General features: G+C 44.6%; 1 protein-coding gene across 1 annotated transcript in view; it reads right to left on the bottom strand.

Annotated features, from left to right (window-relative positions):
* LOC144127733 (transient receptor potential cation channel subfamily M member-like 2) overlaps nt 1-24,460 on the bottom strand; it is a 547,241-nt gene that overhangs the window by 205,677 nt on the left and 317,104 nt on the right. Inside the window, exon 9 of the mRNA XM_077660634.1 lies at nt 10,568-10,759. Coding sequence (XP_077516760.1) covers nt 10,568-10,759 — 192 coding nt within the window. The remainder of the gene's footprint in view (nt 1-10,567; nt 10,760-24,460) is intronic.

Raw genomic sequence — 24,460 nt, 5'->3', positions numbered from 1 at the left:
GGCCTCGTTTCGGCGGGCTTGGCCCCGTGGCAAGACGGCGGGCCTCATCAATCAACCCTCCCGAGCACATCCCAGGACAAGGGACCACTTTCCCGGCCTTTTAGTGACCTCGCGTTCCGGCCTTGAGGGGCGAGTGTCATTTGATGGAGAACGGAAGCCGGTGACCCGCGGGAACTGTCAGCGGGCCAGAGCGCGCCTTACCTTGAGGAGCGAGTGTCATTTGATGGAGAACGGAGGCCGGTGACCCGCGGGAACTGTCAGCGGGCCAGAGCGCGCCTTACCACAGCCGACGCTATGCGCTACCTCGAAGACAACCTTCTTTCCCTCGGACTGAACACGTGAGGGGGCGAGACCATAAGTGCGGTGGGGTGTTTGTGCGCCCAAGTGAAAGCCCTAGCCCCCCCCCCCCCCCCACTCCGGCGTGGGCGTCCTCACCCTAGGGAGTGGGGGGATAAGAGGATATAAAAATCGACAAGGAGGACCGAAAAGGGCACGCTCAGGACGACATCGTTCGCCAAGGGGGCCTTCAGCGCCGAAGCCCGACGGCGTGCAGCTTCTGCCAGCAACCGTTCGAGATCAACTCCGGAGCCCCTCCATCGTCCCCATGAAGTCTTCGGCACGTAAGCTCGGACGCCCCAGCCTCTGATGTATAATCTTAATCATGTGTAATTATTGAATATATCTGTTTGTTTAAACTGAGCCATACGGTGTCTCTTTGCCTCTCCGTCCCGTGTGGACCTGCGCATTATGGGCGGTCGTCACAGCAGCTTCACGTTTTCTCCTTTAGGACAAACTGCTCTTTAGCTTGTCCACTGACTTGTCTTCTCACGTTCCGTCCAATGCCTCGAGTAGGAAGATTTTGCGATCCTGTTTCGACTGCGCCAGTTGCGATCCTGTTTCGACTGCGCCAGTTGCGATCCTGGTTCCTCTTAAGGTGGTGATAAAAGGAAACACCTTGTTTGTGATGAAATCAGGGTTTCATAATGTCGGTGGCGCTAAGCTGGAGGCGCAAACTTGCAAACAACCACGTAACTCGAAGAAAGGAGGTTAACATTTTATTTACAACATAAATAAACCAAGAAGATACGAGCAAGGAGAAAACTTATAACAAGATGACTAAGCCGTTGATCACACGAATTCAGCCCAAGTTCAACCCAGAGCACTCACTTTTAACCCCTCTGTCTCCACCCTTAGCGGGGACAGCAGCCATTAGGACAACAAACGATCCTCCTCGCCAATCGGCGGTTAGGTATAGGCAAATAAGGTTTCTGCCAACTAATTACAGATTGGAGAAAAAATATCCACTAAACAATGGTCGGGGAAAGGAAAGCGTAAACTCTGCAATTCTCTCGACCAGAGAAACATTTGGGAAAGGAGAGGTTGCAACCAACAACCAAACACACAAACAACACATACGCCGCTACCAATTCCAGCCGCACAGAAGTAACTAAATTCCCACCCTCGGCAACTGTTTTCTCTTTCGCACACGTGTCTGCCAGACAAATGTATACTTATGGAACGATAACTCAAGACGTTTGGTTCTTTACCGAAAACAAAACAAAACAATCGTCAAGGGAACAATGCGCTTCGTGGTCACTTGATCCTACCTAGAGGCTTCTGCTGCTTGCCCGAAGTCTCGACAACCCCTTGACGCTGCACACGTCAAACGCTGTACCTGTCTAAGCTTCTTAAAGACAGGTTATTGCCGTGACGGCGTGAAGAACACAAAGATATCCGCTGCAAGAAGTGGAGACGAAGACAGGACGGGTCCCTTTGTTGGCGACATGCTAACCACAATACAGCCGCCGCGCAGCCGAGTCCCGGTCGGGCGTCCCCTTGAGACTAAGTGGCCCCACAAACGCGGCATCCCGCGCGACCAAGAGACTGAGTGGCGCCACGGAAAGTTCAGCGGAATTCACAGAACCCGTGTTTCTAGTTATAAATTGTAACGGCTATTGCAGTTGAGCACACAAGTGCACGCCAAAGGAACCGCATGTGTAGCCACCAATCGCGCCATACGGGTTTCCGCAGTGGACCTATAGCGCATTTCGGCCTGTTTGATGTAAAGTATAACTCCCGGTGGTGCCTGTCACGACTTAAAAGTGAGCTACCATCACATCACATGAAACAATTGGAACTTATGCTGGTCTGGTGACATGCGTATCGTTCACTGTTGTTTATGAGTTTTGCCATCCTGTCCCAGTTTACATTACACAAAATCATACGTCGTGCGTTTCACCTGGTGGGCTGTGCCATGGTACTGGGCAGCTGATTTGCTTCATTCTTCGGGGGGTATTGACATGCGCAGAAGAGCATTTTCGCATATCTTCGTGATCGCAGTCGGTGATCGCGCTGAGCGGCGGCCGCAGGAACTCTCCCACTTAACAGACGTAGGTGAAAAACGAGCATTCTAATTGGGTGCCAAAGTCAGGTTACGAACTTTTGACTATGCTGTAGGAATGATCACCAGTGTCGAGATGTTGCGTATGTTGTTTTGTCTAGAAACTTATTTATTTTCTACTGCACCATTCTCTGTCTTTAATTGCTTTTTCGAGATCGCTCATCATACGCACATTCGCTGTAAGATGGGCTGCTGATCCGAAAGAGGTGGGTTCAGTCCAAGCTGTGGTGGTCGCATTTCGATCGAGGCGAAATGCTAGAGTGTCGTTCACTGTGCGATGTCAGCGCACGTTGAAGAACCACATATGGCTGAAATTTTTGGAACCTTTCTCTACTGTGTCCCTCATAGCCCGAGTCGCTTTGAGACGTTAAAGCCATGTAAACCAAACATCCGCTCGAAGTCGTCGAATTGGTGGATAACAAGGAGTGGCAAGAAATTGCAGTGCGCATATTGTGACGACAATGATATTTCAACGAACAAACCGAACGCGTTTGCGGACCTGCCCACAATGCTTTAAAGTCTTAGTGAGGCACCTTCATCATAACCCTAATAACCAGGTCAAATTTAACTAAAAATTGGGGGTAAATTTACCGTCGCATTTTACGACATGGTCTCAGTAATTTGAAGGTCATAAAAACAACTTGTGTAACAACGTGTGAGGCAACAAAAGTAGAAATATTGTAACGAAGAAGACGACGAACTGTGCAGTGGCGCGGGCAGGAGCGCTCGCGCTAGGCCGGCAGCCATTAAATCATCTCATTGCCTTCGATCATCGTGTCTCCTTCTTCAGCTGGCCGCAACGTAACATTTGGTGGAGTTTGCGGGGCACCATCGACGTCCTGGTCCGGGGAGTTTCAGCATCCTGCGTCAGCCGTGCTCGTCAGCCGTGAGTTCTTAGCGTGCGTCGCTCGGCCGTACCCCAGACTTTCAGACCCAAACCGACCTTGCCGTTGTTCCCCCCGCCCCGTCCCCCGCCCAGACCACTCAACACGATGAACTGAACCTGACGCAAGGACCTGACCAATCGAACCCACCGACCCGAGACGCCGCTTACATCTGAAGACACCGTTCCCCTGCCCAGGCCGTTCGGCGCGTCCTGGGGCCTCGACCGTTGGCTCTTGGCGGCCTGCAGCCCTGAAGCTTCAAGACCAGACATTCATCCATCTCATTCATCGCGGCGGCCAGAACTTCACCCCTTTCTCGTTCTTGTCCAACCATCCTCTTAAGCCCGTAACCACTCAGCGCGTCTTCTTCGTCACACTACCCGGGGCCACCATCGTTCCTGTCCAACCATCCTCTTAAGCCCGTAACCACTCAGCGCGTCTCTTTGTCACCGATCGGGACGATCGCTCGGTGGCCCCGGGTAGTGTGACGAAGAAGACGCGCTGAGTGGTTACGGGCTTAAGAGGATGGTTGGACAAGAACGAGAAAGGGGGGCCGCAGGATTCCGGTATAGATAACGCGGTGGGATGGCCGGAGTCGGTGAAGCAGCGGCAATCAATGGAGCGCTGGTTGGTGTACAGGGCGACGCAGAGGGTAGGCCAGAATTGAGACCTGCGTTCGCGAACTCCTGGCGAACAACGGTCTGGATCAGGGCAATCGTAGTGTCAGGCAGCTGAGGGGTGAAGGCGATGGGAGTCATAGCCTCCAGTTCCCTCCGCATAATTCTGGTTAAGTTGGCAGGATGGCACGGCTGTTGCAGTGTTGGCAGGTCTTCGCAGGAGGATGTCGCCGCCGTGTTCGGAAGGCGGTCGAAACGGGGAGCAATGCGGCGGTGTTTGGCTTGCTCAAACTGCCGGCATACCTGAAGGACAGAGTCGACCGTTGCGCAGTCTTTGCATAGTAGCAAGTTAAAAGCGTTGTCGGCGATCTCCTTGAGGATGTGGCCCACCTTGTCGGTCTCTGTCATGGCGCTGTCTACCTTACGGCAAAGAGCGAGGACGTCCTGGATGTAAGAGATGTAAGACTCAGTCGATGACTGAGCTCGAGAAGCGAGGTCATTTTTAGCGGCGAGCTTGCGTCCAATTGGCTTTCCAAATAAGTCGCGGAGCTTCTGCTTGCAGGCAGTGTGACGAAGAACACGACGAACTGTGCAGTGGCGCGAGCAGGAGCGCTGTAGCGCTCGCGCTAGGCCAGCAGCCATTAAATAATCTCATTGCCATCGATCATCGTGTCTCCTTCTTCGGCTGGCCGCCACGTAACAATATCACTTGTGTGCTTGTAGTTCAGGTTCACCATCGGTTCTGGAATTTGTTCTGTGCGCCTATCACGCGCAAAATAATTTCAACATATCCGAAAGTTAGTAATTGGTATGAAGGTGTTCCCGCTTACGCAGGACGTCTAGTTGCAGTTTATTTCCTGTGCGGCGGGACAGTGGTGCAGTAGAAACATGTTACAACCGCATTGGGACTGTTTAGCATTCTTCCCGCACGCAATTTCGCGAGTTTGCTTTGAGATTGATCAGCTGTCAGTGTCATGGATGTCAAAATTGGAAGGGACACTTAACCTTCAACTTAAGGGTATGAAGCGATAGCATTATTGGCATAATATTTCTCGAGTAAAAGTTCATAGATACGTTTTAAGTCCTCATACCACTCCTGAGGCAGTGTTGCTGCGGATAAGCAGCTCGCAACATCCCTGGGGTCGCAGGTGCTGCCACCGGTGGAGCTTGTGCATCCAAGTTGCTCTGTCAGAGAAACCACTCGCATCCAGTCATTGATAATTTGACTGCCACCTTCCACAGTGGTAAGTTTCTTCCCGATGCGGTAGGCAGGTTGTGATGACACCACGTGACTTAGGCGGCCCTAGGTGCATTCTCCGGGAATTTTTCGCTCGCATCACCGACAATGATGCCGAATTTTCTGCAGAAGAGTAGCCTTAATAACATATCGCGTTAAAACTGCAAAACCCAGCAAGCCGTGTAACCCGCTGGGCGCTCCGTCTCTAGAAATATAAGGACACGCTGGAATACAAGAAAGGCCCTCACAACAAAGCAGCGAGGATACAAGCACCAAATCACAGAGAATTCCCCAACTCACATGCGTAAAAAAATTGCGTTCATAACAATTTTCTACCGCAGGAAACTTTTAAATAAGCTCATTGACAAAAAGGGCGTTTTATTTTTATTCGCCCCTGCTGATTTGTGCCTGCAGAAAACTTACCTAGGTCTCCAGATACAAGTGTAATACAAAAGTATAAGATATTCCGCCATGGCCGAGAGCAAGCGAACAGGCTATTGGGAGGGGTAGCCATCATTGTGCGGAGTGGCATAGCAGAGCGTGAAGTGAAAATCCCAACTAAATTAGAGGCTATAGCAGCCACTCTGCTTACATATAAAACCATTAGCGTGTGCTTCGTAAAGCTCGAGCCACACCTGAAGGTAGCCCACATAGAGTTAGAAAGCCTTTTAGCACAACTACTAGAACCCTATCTGGTAGATGGCAATTTTAACGCCATGCCTCTTTTTGGGGAAGTGAAAAAAATAAATGATTCGCGAAGGAGATATCAAATATCAAATGAAGAGCGTTAGCTAAGTTGTTTGCTGCAATTTTTTGACAAATTTGAATTCTAAAGTCTGCATCACGAAACGACGATTTGTTTTATGCCACCCGCATCCCTCTGCTACCACAGGTTCTCCCGCCACTTCCCTCCGAAGGTCGCCCCCATTACGGTTTCCAGGAACAAATGTGGTCGGTACAAATCCCTCACACACACACCAGGCTTCAACCCGGCTAACAACTTTGTGCGCCGAATTGCGCGTTTGTTTTAAATGCGATTTTAAATGGCATGTGATTGAAAACCCCTAAGGCAGCGATCATCTCCCTGTAGGACTGAATTTAACACCTGCACTTCAAGTCATTCCAAAAGAACTGCGACGTTGGACGCTTCATTTAGAAGTCTGGGATCTCTTTAGAGCAAAGTCTCTTAAGAAAAATATGGTACAGAGAGGCTGGGCAGATGGTTCTTGTAAATCACAAAGTGAACAAGGGAGATTAAAGGTTAGGACTACCAGCAGGCAAGCACACTGGGGTTTTTCTCTCCATCAGAAAAAATTGCTTTTGGAAATCTCAGCATCAATAAGATAAATAAAAAGTTAACAATTTATATTATAACTGCCGCACACTTAATTGTTCCTAAGCCTTCAGAAGCGGTGCAACAAAAGAACGAAATATGTTGAACCCATCTGCAAGGAAGCAAAAAAAAAAGCAGCCGAATAAAACTTAAGGCACATTCAGAAGAAAGCCGACATAGGCAAATGATGTAAGTTTTGAAATTGCAAGAGCTGAAGCTTGGTACGTCCGTAGTTCCGAGAAGTCATCATTGCAGAGATATGTCCAATCTATAAACAGTCAAATCACATAAAAAATGTGACAGCAGGTTCGAAAATTAATTGGCAGCTTCTCCCCGTTCACTATTCCTCTTTTGACAACACCTAGTACACCAACAAGTATAAGAAAACCGGCAAACATACTAGGGAACTCTTCGCTTCGGTTTCTAGTTCGTCACACTGTATAGAGTCATTTCGAAACTGCAAAAATTTGTCCAAAATACGACTTGGAACAAGTGGACGTGCAAACGAACAATAAAAATGTTGAATAGCTCTCCTGCAAAAAAAAAAATGCTCCAGGACCCTAAAAAATACACTATGAAATATTGGTTCTTTTCGAACCTGCTATAGAGGCACATTTGAATTTATTTAACAAAAAATTCACAGAAAGAAATACCCGAGAGCAGAAAATAGCCATTATTGTACCATTCCTGAAATCTGCAAAACCACCAACTTCTGCTAGCAACTGCAGGCATTTAGCCCTAACAAGATTGTCTAGCCAAATCTTTTCAAGATGTTCTGACCATTAGGTTAACCTTTGCCCAAGAATCCCGTAAACTTCTTGACATTTATCGGTGTGGCTTGAAAAAACGTGCCCCACAACTGACCATGTTGTTCGGTTTCAAATTACTTTCCAAGAAGTATTCATAGACAGACAGCATAGTGTTACCGTCTTTTTCGATATTGCGAAAGTATATCACACAGCTTAGCGGTTTGGGATCGTCTGCGACCTAGTCTACCTAGGCATCCGCGGCACGACGCTGACCTGCTTAAATGACTTACTGTCCAATCGATCATTTCATGCACTCCTTGGCTCAACCATTTCGAAAAACTTCGTTCAGAAAAATGGGGTATCTCGTGGGTATATTTTGGGCACAGCATAACTGATCTAAAAATGAATTGTATTTACAAAAAGAATCCTAAAATTCATTATGTATTACTCTATATTAACGACCTCCAGATAACCTGCACATCAGCAAACGTATCAACATGCAAGACATGTACAGTTATCAATAAACTAGTGACATGAGCAGCTAGGAATGGATTCCTGTTTTCCACACAGAAAACAGTGGCTGTTCTGTTCTCACTCAATCGAGGGCGATAAACTGACCCCGCCTTGCACCTAAAGAACACCAAGGTACCTCTAAAAAAGAACACGAATTTATAGGCATATCACACCTCACATAAACGCTCTCAAAAGGAAAGCTTCTGAATCCCTAAACATAATCAAAGCGTACTCTCATGAAAACAATCGGGGTCTAATAGAATGGGCATTTTACTGATCTACCGCTCTGTAGTACGGTCTTGCTTATGATGTAAAAATAGCCAGAAGGAAACACAAAAGATGGACAGGACGAGGCAGACAAGCACTAACTCGCAAATGAGATCTATTGCTGTCTTGTTTATACTCTAGATGCGTTGTGTAAGGGAGTGCAAGGCCATCATAAGCTAAAAAACTTCATCTTATACAAAACCTGAGCATGTGTCTCCCAACTGGCGCGTACGGAGCATCCCCCATAAGCATTATTATGTAGAAACAAACGAACCATTCCTTGGAAACAGAAGAGCAATGATTACATGTCCATACGTACCAAAAATATTATCCCTACCAAAACACCTTTAATACCTCATAGTTACTAAGCGCCCATCCAGAACACTGTCCAACAATAAATCGCAATCAATCAGACCTTTTTATTACGCTATGAAGATACATGTCATGGACAAGGAATACTAGATGCACTACCTGAAATTGCCGCAATACATGATTCATTCCCACCATGATGCAGCCTTCTCGCGTTACGTGACATCACGTTAACATAGGTTCGTAAAAAAGACCTTGAAAGAAAAATATGCATGTTATATAATTTTATACAGAGTGCTCAAAAACAGCAATTCACATGCGAAGTGCAGTAGTAGAGGGGAAATGAGAACAAGTAATTAGACTGCCAAGTTATACATCAATGTTTACAGCTGAAGGTTGTGTAAAGCCTTGAGCAAAATTGCACATGAGAACATCGAAAACGGCATGCCGATTCCGAAAACTTTCTGACAGCGCTGCACTCGAGACATGCAGCTGATCTCTTCATAGACAACATCGGACACAACATCAAAAAGTCCAAGCGCAAATACATATGCTAAGGTTCTGCAGGGTCCCGAGCCACGTCAGCATAAAGGGCAACGAGAGAGCCGACTCCTGAGCAGTACTAGATTGGAGTAATAAAATAAAAAATGTGAACATACCTCATAGCGACTGCATGGTGTTGATACATAGTGACCTTAAGAACAAATTGCAGCAGGAGTGGGATAATGCTCTCAACAACAAACTACACTTCGAAAATCCCACCATGAGAGAATGGAAGTCATGTAGACACCAGGAACGCTTCATTGAAGTAATCTTATGTCGTCTTCGCATAGGACACACACACCTGTCACATAACGTCTTACTTACGGGAGAAGACGAACCACTTTGCTAAAGATGTGGACACGACCTCCACAAAACCATATTTTATTCTCATGTTCAAACAATAGAAAACTAACAAGACATTTACTTAATTTTATAATGAACACGTTTCTTTACACCCAGCGCTATCTTGGGTGATAATTACAGTGTTAGCATCTTTGTTTTTAGGATTCTAAACGAAGCAAGCATTCTTGAGAAATAAAATTTTCATCCATTGTTTCGCTACACCTCTGCCACACCTCTGCTACTTTCTCAGTCCTGAGAACGAGGTTTGGTTTTTCAGCAGCGCAGGGGACAAAGGACGTGACAAGTGCACAGACACGAGAACGAGGCTTACGTGTTTAATATTGGTTGGGAGCCTGAAGACTCTTGCCCAGCCAAGGATGGCTGCTGAGGTTACTTGACCTTCTTTAAAGCTTTTAATACTAACCATTCATAGGATGCCTTTCCTCTGATAATAATTAGTGCGGACGGACGTTTTGGCCCTTTATATCACCGATGCTTTTTACATATTTGTAAAAGTCTGCAGAAAACAATTTTTTTACCTTGAGCTTTGCGCATAATAGCTTTAGCTGCTTATGCGCCATTAAACCCAACACAAGCTCTTCTGTTTTTGAGAAAAATGCATGACTTTAACTATGCACTCATATTGAGCACTCAGGCATACAACTCATATGAGATAGAAAAAACGGACATCATATTAGCCCGAATTGAGCCGTATCAAAAGCACCGACATATTATCCTAGGACATCGGCGTAGCCATTACCGCCGTTGAATTAATTACGGCTGTGCAGTCCGATCAGCTGAATTACATCCATCGTGCGGTTTTTAGTGGCTTACATGGTAAAGCAGATGCCTGTAGAATTTTTCGAGGGAAGAACAGAATATCCAGAGCAGGCTGAGCTCTATTAACTTGCAAAGCTCCTTTAGTGGATAAGTGGGATTAGATATTTTTGTGCTTTCACGCGCTTATGTTGCTAGACGCCTTTGCAATTATATGAGATACCTTTGAACATTTTATTAACGTTGTATATTGGCAGTCTCTATATTCGGTATATTTGTCTACACACCGAGAGATATAATACAGATTATGCGGAAGCGGAAGTGTCTTCCTGAGAATCAAAATTCATCTTTCGTTCTTTCTCCAATTATCCCCACGAACATCTTGTGATCGGTGAGTGAGATAATTTTAATCAGCATATCAACTTTCCGTCCCCACTTTTATTGACTCGTGGTGTGTGAGCATATTGACGTGCATGTGGTATCCTTAAAGTCAAGAAACAAACAGTACGCAGGATTTGGCTTTATTATACTACAACAGTGGTACCTATTAAGATTAAGCGTGTTTGAAAAGGTTCACTATGCAATTCATACGTACCAGACTATGGCCCAACGCTCCTTCCCAGCACACAGTCCGGAAAAACTCTTCGTGCTGTATCTTTGAGAAGAGCTGTCGAAGCCTTTTTGGCGACAGGTACTTGTGCACTAGGAAGCCACGGTTGAGAAATATGTGCAGAAACTCTTCACGCTTGGGCCGCAGCAAGGCGTACTCAAAATCCTCCCGGTCAATCTGCCAAAAATTGATAAACACAGCATTGAACACTGGAAAGTAACAATCGTAACCTGGGCGCAAAAATGAGCGGCAGACATCGGAGAGCAGAAAGTGGGGGTAGTTGGAAGACGTGCATACCTAACAATGATTTTGACCAGAAACACGAGGACAAAGCCGAGAAAAAACAATGAGCCCTGCTTGGGCCTGTAGTAAGGGCCTGCAGGACTTCAAAAATATCATAATAATGGGTGGAGCTTCTACAGTATTCGAGGTATTTCTCCTGAATTTAAGTGATTTGTTTGTTTGTTTACTTATTCATTACCCCACTTTCAAGGACTTGGGGCATTTGTAAAGCATACCCACCAATTCTGAACAAAAGCATTTGTCAGCGGCAAACCGTTGATGAACGCAATTTTTCGCATAATGGGAGATTTCACTATAACAATCGATATAAACGCAGAGGTGGGCTCGGTAGCTGTGCCATGTCGCAGCCTCCTCATCCACTGGTTTTCGCTACGCAGGTGCTCGCGCCTGCCTTTGCCTATATCTTCCCAGCCATCTTCGACACTTCGTGGCTTGTTCTGCCGGACCTAGAGCAGCCGGTCTGCGTCGGGTACAACGGACCATTCGGTTTGAGCAGCGCAGATGCATCGGTGAAAAGAGCACCCCCTTCCTGGACCCTCGACATCGGATGGCAAGCGCAACCGCCAGCGACAACATCGACCCTGTCAACATATAAAGAGCACCGCCTTCCGCCCGCGCTCTGTGGGCTCGGTAGCTGTGCCATGTCGCAGCCTCCTCATCCACTGGTTTTCGCTACGCAGGTTAGTCCATCATACTGCCTCTTTTCTAAAAAATGTAGTGACCGTTGCCTGGTACAGCTTCCGAGCCTGCAGTGTTGCATTTCTATTGCTGGTGAATGCTTTTCTGTTGTAAAATATCTTCTTCTTTTGTCCGGAGATGTTGAGATGAACCCTGGTCCGGACAAACTTGATAGTGTTCTTGCTGAACTCAAGAAGTTGTCAGCCGGTCAAGGCCAAATAATCGCGGATGTACAGGACCTTAAAGGTCAGATGCGTTCTGTCGACCAAACCATTTCCGACCTGAGCAAACGCCTAGCAGACCTGGAAAGCCTCTTTCAGGACATTGCTACCCTAAAATCTGATCTAGAATCCGTCAATTCCATTGCCGCCGGGACGGCAGCTCTTGTTACTAACCTTGAGGCCCGAATAGACGACACAGAAAACAGATCACGCCGCAACAACCTGATATTCTATGGCCTTCCAGACTCCAATCCCCGCGAATCATTCATCGAATCTGAAGAAATAATAATTAAGCACTGTCAGAATAAGTTAAAGTTAACCTTAGAGCCCAGTCAGATAGAGCGTGCCCATCGCTTGGGACGCCATAACGAGGACCGCCAATGGCCAATTATAGCAAAATTCGTCTCCTTCAAAACCAAAGAAACTATCCTTTCCAAAGGTCCTATGCTGAAGGACACGAACTATAGCATTGGAGAAGATTTTACCCGCTCTGTTCAAAAAGCCCGCAAACATCTTGTCGCATTTGCAAGAGCAGAAACCGGACCGTTTTCTTTGCGGTACAAGACCCTATTTCTCGGCAAAAAACGCTACACTTTTGATGCTGCCACCGAAATGGTGAAAGAAATAGCATAGCGCTCACCGCACAATCGTCACTTATCTAATCCACGCCATACCTCCCCTCGACAGAATATTTCTTTTTCGGTTATCTATACTAATATACGCAGTCTGCTTTCAAAGTGCGATAGTGTATCCAGCCTTGTATCTTCAACAGGCTCTAACCTGCTTGTGCTGACAGAGACTTGGCTGACCGATAATGTGGGCGACACTGAAGTTCTGTGCAACTTACCTAATTTTAACCTTTTCCGTGCCGATCGCAAAGTCCCCCGAGGAGGAGGCGTCCTTATCGCTACCAGCAATCAACTACAGTGTTCCCACATTAACATCCAATCTGACCTCGAAATATTATGGCTGCTTTGTCGCGCCACGCCAGTGTCTATACTAATTGGTGTTTGCTATAGGCCCCCCCACAATAACCCCGAATTCCCTCGAAAGCTGCACAACATTCTGAACCAACATACAACAAAACACCCTAATGCACACGTGCTTCTTTTTGGAGATTTTAACTATCCTGACATAGATTGGAATAACCCTCATCAGCCTATTTTTAGACAGCATGAATCACAGGAGTTTGTGGATGTGTGCTTAAATTTTAATCTTACTCAATTAGTAACCCAGCCTACACGCATCGCCGGAGACACCGCAAACATTCTTGACCTTATACTATCTAGCCACCCCGAATGCCTCAACTCCATTACTTATCTCCGGGAAATTAGTGATCACAAAGTCATCCATGCGTCTTTTACCTTCACTCCAACAATAAAAGAAACTTCCAAAAAAACAATCACCCTTTATAACAAAGGTAACTATGAGGCTATAAACAGGGCGTTGGAAGCTTATTTCCCATTTTTTCAGCACTCTTTCCCGGAACAAACCATCCACGAAAATTGGTCGATGTTTATTCATAAAATCAACGAACTTACTAACAAATATGTTCCCAAATGCAGCTTCCGCGCAACCAAACAGAAACCATGGTTTACCAAGGCTCTAGGAAGACTAGAAAACAAAAAGAAACGCTTGTTCCATAGTGCTAAACAGACTGGAAATGACTACGCATGGGAAAAATATTACGCTGCCGAAAAGACATACCTGGTCGCAGTAAAAAACGCTAAACGCTCATTTTATCATACTGACCTTCCCAACATACTTAAAGATAACCCGACTAAATTCTGGCAGCTTTTAAATCCGCAATCTATACGCACTATTACCTTAACTGATGATTCCGGGCGTGCTGTTTCTGATGTCGAGTGTGCTAACATATTTAATTCTGCCTTCGCATCTGTATTCACTCATGAACAGGAACCGCCCCCCCTCATGACAGCAAATGACCAAAGAAGTTTAATGCCAGCCGTTACTTTCTCTGAGGCCGGCATATCATGTCTCATAGATAAACTAAAACTGTCATCATCTGCCGGCTTTGACAAAATCAACACCAAGGTACTAAAAAACGTTAACCATACTTCTGCCAAATTTTTATGCCTGCTGTTCTCACAGTCTCTTTCTACAGGTGTCATACCCCATGACTGGAAAGTGGGGAAGGTCGTTCCGGTCCACAAGTCGGGTAACAAAGATTCACCACTTAATTACCGACCCATATCACTCACCAGCATACCATGTAAACTCATGGAACACGTCATTTATTCTTTAACAATGCATTTTCTGGATTCAAATAACTTTTTTCACTCATCGCAGCACGGATTTCGCAAAGGATACTCATGTGAAAGTCAACTAGCACTTTACGTTCATGACTTGCATGCCAATCTTGATGCTAACCTCCAAACTGACGCAATTTTTCTCGACTTCGCTAAAGCATTTGACAAGGTACCTCATAACCACTTATTTCTGAAACTCTCTCGCCTAAACTTGCATCCCGATATACTAGCATGGATTAAAGAATTCTTAACTCACCGCTTCCAATCAGTCGTAGTCAATAACCAAATGTCTGACCTCCTACCAGTCTCCTCAGGCGTGCCCCAAGGATCCGTCCTTGGGCCACTCTTGTTTCTAATTTATATTAACGACCTACCTGAGAAATTAGATTGCCATATTCGGATGTTTGCTGATGATTGTGTTATTTACAGAACAGTCACTAACACCTTTGACCAACAATCCCTTCAAAATAATTTAACTCATGTACAAGACTGGTGCAGTGAATGGCTAATGACACTTAACACAAGTAAATGCAAATATATGTCGTTCCATCGTCGCCATTACCCTCTTCTGTTCCAATACAGCATATCTAACGTTCCTCTCGATCTTGTCCGATCATACAAATACCTTGGTGTTCATATTTGTCATGATCTTACATGGAATACGCATATTTCAAACATCATATCATCCGCCAACAGAACACTAGGATTCTTAAAGCGTCACCTACGCTCTGCACCTCAGCATGTCAAGCTCCTCGCATACAAATCATTAGTCCGATCAAAATTAGAATACGCATCTCCCATCTGGTCTCCAAAGCAAGCATATCTCTGTAATTCAATTGAAGCAGTTCAAAACCGAGCAACTAGATTCATTCATTCATCGTATTCTTTTGATATCAGCATATCATCCCTCAAATCACAGTCCAGCCTACCTACCCTTGCTCATCGCCGCTACATTGCTAGTTTATGTTTGTTTCACAAGTTTTTTTACTCTGAGCTACGACAGGAACCCTACATCTGCGCACCACCACCACGCATCTCCCTCCGCACCGGCCATCAGCAGCAAGTGTCACGACCTCGCGCCCGCACCACTACATTTTCTTCATCATTCTTCCCCCGGACCGCGAACGACTGGAACGGCCTTCCCCGTGAACTTGCTGCTATCACATGCCAATCATTGTTCATCGAAGAAATCACGCGTGTACTTGCTTAGTGATAATCTTTTATTTGTATAACTTTCAACTTATCTGTTAGTCTTTCTGTTTTTCATTTCTGTGTGCCCCACCCCTTATGTAATACCCTCTAACGAGGGTGTTTAAGGTATTAAAGTGAAGTGAAGTGAAGTGAATCACTCGACGGCAGTCTTGCATTTTTTTCTGTTAACGTTTTTGCTATCGCCCGAAGCATTCCCTATTGCATTCTTTGGTAGTCTTAAATGTTCGATGCAATCGATGAGCACAATTAAAAAAAATTCTTCTCAATACCAGAAGAATGGACCATTATCTTCAATATATCCATAAAAGTATCTTACAATTTTCGAAAATTCAAAATATTTGCCCGAGAATATTGGAGATGAATAACCAAAACGTAATATCAAGATGTTGCACTGTGCAACGAAAAAACGACACTGTGGGGCCGTTTCGTCACAAAAACTGTTTTATCGAAGAATGTTGCATTGACGGAGTGTACGATGGGGGGCTAGTTGGTAATCCATGAACTAACAACGAAAACCACGCAGAGGACGATACACAGGGAAGAAGTAGACAGGACGAGCGCGGACTTGCAACTGTTTATTGAAACACATCTTCCTTCCATCACCAACCCTACGCATGCGCAACAAGCAAACTCTTATCGAGTTCAAGAACTTCAGCTCCTTCTTGTACAGATAGACCGAAGCCTCGCTTACACACTTCTCGGGCCCATATCTATCAATCTGCCAGGCTTCGATGACCTCACGTGTTTTCTGGCCTTTGGCCCTTCCGATTATCTTTGTACGCTCAAAGAGTGGCGTGCATTTATTGTCACAAGAAAGACAGTGTTTGTGCAAATGCATGCCACTGTGAGAGCCCAAGGAATTTTTGTGTTCTTGTAGGCGCTTATTAATGCAGCGTCCCGTTTGTCCCACGTAAACTGAGCCGCAACTAAGCGGGATTTCATACACTACTCCCATTCGACAGGACACAAACTTGTGTTGTGGTTATTAATGCAGCGTCCCGTTTGTCCCACGTAAACTGAGCCGCAACTAAGCGGGATTTCATACACTACTCCCATTCGACAGGACACAAACTTGATTTTGTGGTTTACACCACAACAGAAGTTTGTGTCCTGTCGAATGGGAGTAGTGTATGAAATCCCGCTTAGTTGCGGCTCAGTTTACGTGGGACAAACGGGACGCTGCATTAATAACCACAACACAAGTTTGTGTCCTGTCGAATGGGAGTAGTGTATGAAATCCCGCTTAGTTGCGGCTCAGTTTACGTGGGACAAACGGGACGCTGCATTAATAAGCGCCTACAAGAACACAAAAATTCGTTGGGCTCTCACAGCGGCATGCATTTGCACAAACACTGTCTTTCTTGTGACAATAAATGCACGCCACTCTTTGAGCGTACAAAGATAATCGGAAGGGCCAAAGACCAGAAAACACGTGAGGTCATCGAAGCCTGGCAGATTGATAGATATGGGCCCGAGAAGTGTGTAAGCGAGGCTTCGGTCTATCTGTACAAGAAGGAGCTGAAGTTCTTGAACTCGATAAGATAAGAGTTTGCTTGTTGCGCATGCGTAGGGTTGGTGATGGAAGGAAGATGTGTTTCAATAAACAGTTGCAAGTCCGCGCTCGTCCTGTCTACTTCTTCCCTGTGTATCGTCCTTTGCGTGGTTTTCGTTCTTAGTTGCATTGACGCCGCACTCATAAAAAGGTGAGGTGTAGACAGCTGAGCTCTGAATGGAATAAAATGAAAATACAGCACACCAACGAGCAAATAAAGCGCATGACCATAACTTCGAGCAAAAAGAAAACAATGTCTAAAGAACAACAAGTGAAAGATAAAGAGAAGAATGAATGTGAAGGAAAAGTGTTTGATGACCCCGGGTACCTATCAGAAAATTTCGCTCTTCGTACAGGAGATAAACAGAAGGTGTACTGATACCTCAGCAGCTTCTAACATTGAGCCAGTTGATATATTGATAGTCGTAAAACGGGGCGCACAAAAAAGACGAACCACGAAAGAGTACAACTGTAGGAAGCAGGCGCGAATTAGCAACTGAAGCGAAATCCGAAAATAATTCTACAATTCCGTTCGAGGCTTTTGATTTTTAAATGTTGTGAAGTACACAAAGCAGGTGCGCATGGTCAAAAAGCGAGGTGTTTTTCGATTTTGCGCACGTTCCTAGCGCGTGACTGCATCATACTCATGTATCATTTTGTGTTTCGTCTTTTTTTGTGTGTTCTGTTTCATTATTAGTGTAGTGATGCGCGTGCCGCAGTGGCATTTTGTGATTTACCATACTTCCACGATTTAGCTCGTTAACTGGTCTTTACAGCGCCCGAAAAGCTTTGTGGGATTTAGAGTGTGGAAAGGTATAAATCTTGCTGTGGTCGGGCAGATATTCAGCAGTTCTCATGCGGAGTTATCAGACATGCTCTCATAGATTTACGTTAAGACCTCTGCCCGCCTGCCCTATGTGGGCGTTATCAGAACGAAGAGAAAACTGGTAAACAATGCCTGTTGAATGCAATGCTTAAAGTGCACAGTCACACAGTTCAAGCGCGCCTGAGTTCCCAAAAAGGGAAGATGCCGAAGATATTTGCCTTCCGAGAACGCACAGCGCACTGTCCGACTTTATTAACCCTTTTGGCCCTGGATTTTGATTTGGTCGCAGTTTTTCTGCTGCGGTTTTTCACAATGCTCATGCTACAAACCATGTAGTACAACATTAAACCTCGTGGTGCAAGTATTAATTTATTTACAGGTTAGTGTCAAAATCGGAAATCAGAGCTCAGTGGGAGTAAAATTCCAAAGGAACCGTTCTGGTTACCGATATCAACAACAAAGAAATCAACAGAAAAAGTTATTTTGTAGTGTAGGGAGCTCTAATGAAGCTTTTTTTACTCTGTAAGGGATGCTGTATTGCCCCTCCTGCCCGGGCCTACCAAGGCTGGCAGTATTGAATAAAAATGAAATTGAATGAAGAGCGGGCAGCAGCTTTGTGCAAAAGGAAGCGGCCACGCGCGGCGGCATGTAATGCATCGTAAGCAGCCAAGAAAACCGAGGGCGCTTGACCGAAAAGCAGATGCCCGGGCCATTTTATTGCCCAGATTGCCCAGTATTATTGCCCAGTTGCCCAGATTCCTCTTACATAATGCAGAAAGAAACCAGCAGCGAAACGAGCACTCGCTAACTCCAAAGGTCACTCTGATTTATCGTTTGCCGTTATGGTCACAATAGTTCACCCATCCAGCAGCTCTGCACCGTAGTGCGATGTGGTGTTCTGTCGTCATGCTGTTTTTTCCCGCGGTCTTCTGTCGTGCTTTTTTTTCGCTGTGCTGTTTTGTCGGTGTGCCGTTTTGTCCGGTGCGCCGTTTAGACGCGTGCTGTTTTTTCCCTGAGCTGTTTTGTCGCCGTGCTTTTTTCCCTGTGCCATTTTGTCACTGTTCCGTTTTTTCGCTGTGCTGTTTTGTCGCTGTGCTGTTTTGTGTGCGCTGTTTTGACATATGCTGTTTTGACGTGTGCTGTTCTTTCGTGTCCCCCCTATGGCAGTTCGGCTTTCGCGGGGATATTCTAATAACTTGCAGTAATAGCACTTACAGATAAATTGAAGACGGGAATGAAGAGAAACTTGTTGAATCCGTCTTCATTGACTTCACTAAAGCATTTGACACCATTCATCACGACATTCTTCTTAGCTAAGTTTCATTTCACGGCGTAAGTGGACCCGCATTAGATTTTATCACAAGTTATTGAACTGATAACAAGTAGTGCTGATTTCTTTACCTCCTTCCGAATAAAAGATCGTCAACATAGATGGTTCCCAAGGTTCCTTACTCGGTCCTCTTTCATTTTTAATTTACAATACTGATTTACCTCTATGCCTTTCACCGTCATCGCAGTGTCTTTTGTACGCAGATGACACGGCTGTTTTTCCCTTAACACGAGCATCAACGCATTAACTGTTCAAGTAAAGTCAGACATAGCTAGTTTAAATATATGTTGCGCACATAACAAATTGACAATTATACCTTAAAAGACTAGCTACATAGACTTTAGTTCGCGTATAAAGAATCAAGTTCACATAACTTTAGTTTTTATAAAGTCAAGAAATTCATGCTTGTCACCATTGTACAATCCTTGATGTAGATCTTGACCCATTTTTGAAGTTTGCTGCTCATAATAAACAAGGTAAACAAAAGATTTGATATGGCTAATCAATTCTTGTGAACGCACGTAACAACTTCAGCACCCCAACGCTAGTCACGCTTTATTATGCCTTCATCCAGTCATTTCAATTTTTGCATTACTTCTTGAGGTCTTAAATATCAGACTCAATTACCAGCTCGTCAACACGTTCAAAAACAAGCTGTCCGATTCATTAGAAACAGTCGTTACAATACCCATGTCACTGCATTTTTCAATGAATTGCGTATTTTTCCGATTAATTTGCTGTGAGATGTAATTTGCGAATTACTGCGTTTAAATTCATCTCTAACCAGAAGTTACTTTATATTAGCGGTAAAAGTAGCCTTTATAATCCCTTTATCACGCGCTTTTCTCTTCATAATTTTCTATTACCTAAAGTACGCACCAACTACGGTAAACCGACAGATGGATTTGCAGCAATCAACCACTGGAATAGTCTAGCCTTCACCGTAAAATGCTCATCGTTGCTTACATCGTTCAAACGATCGGTACGTCCTCTCATTTTTTCTTAGATCACAATTTTTCTAACAAAGAACAACGTTATGTGTGTATTCTTTCATGGTTATTATTTCCATATTTGAAATTGTACTTATTGTTGTATTAATGTTTTGTAATTCTGATTACGATTATTGTTTGTTCTTTCGCGCTAATTGTTGTCTATTCTTTTCAAAGCTAACGTTTAGAAATTCATACAACTTTCTCACTAGATGTCTCGCTACAGCTTTCTGCTACGGGACCTCTTCCTGTAATATATGCTCTAATGCACTGTATTTTTCTTGACAATAAACTCGAACTTGAAACTAGTAGGAATTAGAATTATTATTGCCGTCCTCTAAGCTGAAGTTAAGTACTCTTCGCAAAATTTAAGATAAAGTATCTATAGTACAGTTAAAGATCTGAAACACTGCAAAACTTGACATCGCTGAAACTGACCGTTCCACAGTAATGTGGTCACGTGCGGAATAGAAAAGACAGCGATAAAGCCTTGTGCCTGCGGTGGTAAACAGAGGGACAAGAGAACTGGAGTGGCAATGTTAATCTATCAGCCGTGGGAAAAATAATGTCCCTTTCCACAGGGCTCACGTACGAGCAACTCAGATGCTTGACCTCAGGACAAAAATGCTATCACCCAGTTACCGCGTGCGCACTGGATTGTGCACTGCACACGTAAGAAGCGACATTTTCCTATCAAAGGCGGGTAGCTGCAACCATGTTGAAAAACTTAGGTGGGCTTTACAGGCAAACGTTGTCGACATGGGGATGACTATTTGTGTTCAGATGGAGTATTGCCTATCTGTGATTAATGTCGTGCAGGCGGTGCTTTTCATTTCGTGCCGATTAGCGCTGCTTTACTGTTCAATAACGATGCCAAAGAGCTTGAGAGCTCGTGCTTGGACCGCGATTTTCCTTTTCCTTCTTTTTTATTATTTTTATTGAAACCTCTTCATCACGCGAGGCGCGAGTGCCTGTGGCAGCACATACCTATCCTGCGACCTTCGCTGCGCTAAGCCAATGCTCCCGTGAAGTGATCTTGGGCATGGATTTTCTTATTGAGCATCAGGAGATCATCGACCTCCCATCCAAGCTTATCACGCTTTCGACGGACGAGGCCATTCCTTCGTTAAAAACTCCAATAATGGATGATATGAATATTAATACTCTTGTCATTGATTCTCATGCAAAAGAATTGATTAATGTTATCAGTTGCAATTCATGTATTAATCTTGTCACAAGACCTACTCGCATTACAACTCATAGTGCAACGTTATTGGATATATCACAAACAGTCCTGATAATTCATTTTCTGGCCTTCGAACAGCATATGTTAGTGATCATATTCCTGTGTTTTGTTTTCTTCCTTCTGTTGGGCACAACCGCTACAATAATCCTGTCTCTTTATACTATCGAGAAATTAACATGATGTGTTTATTCATTCATTCATTCATGTGTTTAGATGTGTTTAGATTTCTTTCGGTCTCTCCTAATTGATATAAATTGAGGGTTTGTTATTAATAAAGCAGACGCCAACAACGCTTATACCTTATTTGCAAATGAATTAAAAAACTGCTATGATAGATCTGTTCAGCTCAGAGTTCCGAAGAAACACAGCGAGATAAAGAAACCTTGGGCTACGAAAGACCTCTACAAAAAAAAATCATGAAGAACAAAATATTACAAACATTTCTGTACAGCCATGACCATGAAAAGCGTTTTGAAATCAAGAAATTTCGAAATGAACTTAATGGCGAGCTAAAGAAAGCCACGGAAGAATACAACAAAAAATTGTTTGCCCGTATTCGCAATGACCACTATTCCCCCAGCGAATGCAAGTGTGCCTCAGTCCTTTACAGCACCAGAACTAAATAAGAATTTCATAAGTTCTGGAACGTATACCCCATCACAATATCATATGCCAGACAGTATGGTACGACTGGAAAAACCTAGCATTTCGAACTCGATAGTCATGACTCCGGTGACAGAAATAGAGAGAACATAATTAAAAATCTGAAGAACCAAAATGCGGCTGGCTTTGATTATATTAAGGCACATACCTTGAAGCATGTAGCTGTCATTTTAAGCCGAGTTTATCCTACGTTATTAACCGCATGTTGGAAACTAGTATATCCCCCATGAGCTTAAGATTGCCCGTGTTACATTCGGGAGCCCACTCTTCTGTATTAGCCGCGTCGTCGGCAAGGCTCACCTGCTGGAATCCAGCAATAAGCTTGTTCGGGATGGTCCCGAGCCACACGATAGGAACCGCTCCCGCATTCCCGACCCGAGTACAGCTTAGAGCGTCGCCCGGATGGATTCCGGGAAGCAAGTAAGGGGAAGGAAGGCCCGAAGAACGCTGCCGCAGTGAGCGCCGAGCACCTGACAGCACCGAGTGCGGCTGCACTGTATGGACTCTTGGAGAAGTGAAGAGGCCGCCGCAGGGATCCATCGACAGCTAATCCCCAATGGCCGTGACAAAGCTGAGGGAACTAATGTGGCCTCATTCCCGGTAGAGGAGGTCTGCGTAGGAATACGGCGGCGAGCTGGCGGTTGTCGTCCACTAATCTTCGCAGGCATGGCAAATGACGAAGCGACTCCTTTCTGCTACTGTACCCGACCGTGCGATCTTGTCCGGCGCGTCGGCTGGCTTTGAGAGAACAGGGGTCAGCCCCACGTGGGGACTTTCGGCCGGTTAGAAAACATCTCCCTCCGCCGTCGACGTGGACCCGAGGGCATCCTCCTCTCTCCCTGGCTCGACACCTGACGAGGGCGTGTCCCTCTGTGCGCTGGTGCGTGTTTGTGCGTGATAAAAGATAGGCCACTACCACCCTGGCGGAGACATCCTCAACCTGGGGAATCTAGGGACGGAGAACTGTACAAGACTGGACAGCGAGTGCTCCCATTGTGTGCTCCATTTAGGGATAGGTGCTCCCATATAGTGTTCTCTCTTGGGTGCTCCCTTAATCATGCTAGATCATGCTCCGTTTTAAGGCTCCTTTGGCCTCCTTTTAAGATTCTCTCTTCGGAGAAAAGTTTCTTCGAGCCTCTATCTATGTAAATAATGTAAATAAACCCTCCGGTAACCTTCCTCTCATCAACCAACTCTAACTCGTTGGCAGTCCTGTCCTGGTGGTGGTGGCGGTCGGAGCAAGCGTCGTTTCTGAAATGTGGTTCCGTCGGGAGCGACTCCGAACCCTACATCCATCACCCGTGTGTGCTCTGTTAGCAAAGGATGCGGTCATGCTGCTGTAAATAACTGCAGGCCGATTTCTGTTCAACCAGTTTTGTCCAAAGTGTTTGAGATTGTTATAAGCAAGCGTCTAACAAGTTTCATTGAGAAGTATAACGATATATTTGCTAATCATTATGGTTTCCGCAAAAACAAATGTACGGGGGAAGCTTTACTAAATACCACACATGAAATACTCCGCAATATTGAAAATAAGCTGTTCACACTTGGAATATTTCTTGACCTACGTAAAGTTTTTGATTGCGTTAACCATAAAATATTATTCACGAAACCTTGATGCGGAATTATCTCACTAATAGGCGCCAGTATGTAAAAATCGACAATGATGTATCGCCCAAACTAAAAGTAATCCGTGGTGTCCCGCAAGTGTCTATAATAGATCCAATTTTATTTAATCTTTATATAAATGACTTGTCTGATATACTTTATTCCTCTCGTCTGATTATGTACGGAGATGATGCTAATGTGTTTTTTGTGCCTACTTCGCTTCCAAATCTTCTAATATGGGAAGAAACTTTCAGCATTGTTGCATGTAAATAGGCTACAACTCAATATAAATTAATCCAACTATATAATTTTTGCTCCATTTAATAAACCTGTTGAAACAACAACCACTACTATATTATTTAATAATATTAAAATAGAACAAATAGCGGCGCAGAAATTTTTGGGCGTGTTGTTTGATACCGCTATATCTTGCAACACACATGTAGACAAGGTAAGTGCAGAATTAAGGTTGTCGGGTGCCTAAAATTTTAGGTTAATTAATCTGACACCTCTCTGGTTGAAGAAAACATTATACTACATTTTATTTTATTCCCGGCTATCATATTGCAGCCTAGTATGTGGTAGTAGGAGTAAAAAAATATGCCCGGTTAACCATATTACAGAAAAAAATTTTAAGAATATTTGAAAGCTACAGGAGCAGACCTCAAGATTTACAAAATAACCCCTCTTCATAAAATATGAAATCCTTAAACCTAGTCGGATATACTAATACAAGCTTGCACAATACATAAAAAATAAGCTATATCATAACGCCGGGCCCCGACACCAAGTCGATACTGCTTACGAAAAGAAACATTTAGAACACCACGCATACGTACAAACTAAGGTACGCAGCACTTAAACCACCAAGCCCCCTATATTTAAATAACCTGGGAAACAGGATTCATATCAGGGCACGTATTTCAAAGAAGTCACTCAGAGGATTCCTGCTGGAGAGTGAAATAACAAATGAATAACTT

Source organism: Amblyomma americanum, chromosome 4, assembly GCF_052857255.1.
Source record: "Amblyomma americanum isolate KBUSLIRL-KWMA chromosome 4, ASM5285725v1, whole genome shotgun sequence".
NCBI classification, from domain to species: Eukaryota; Metazoa; Arthropoda; class Arachnida; order Ixodida; family Ixodidae; genus Amblyomma; species Amblyomma americanum.
The sequence above is the reverse complement of the archived record's forward strand: the minus strand, read 5'-3'. Positions and strand labels throughout refer to the sequence as shown.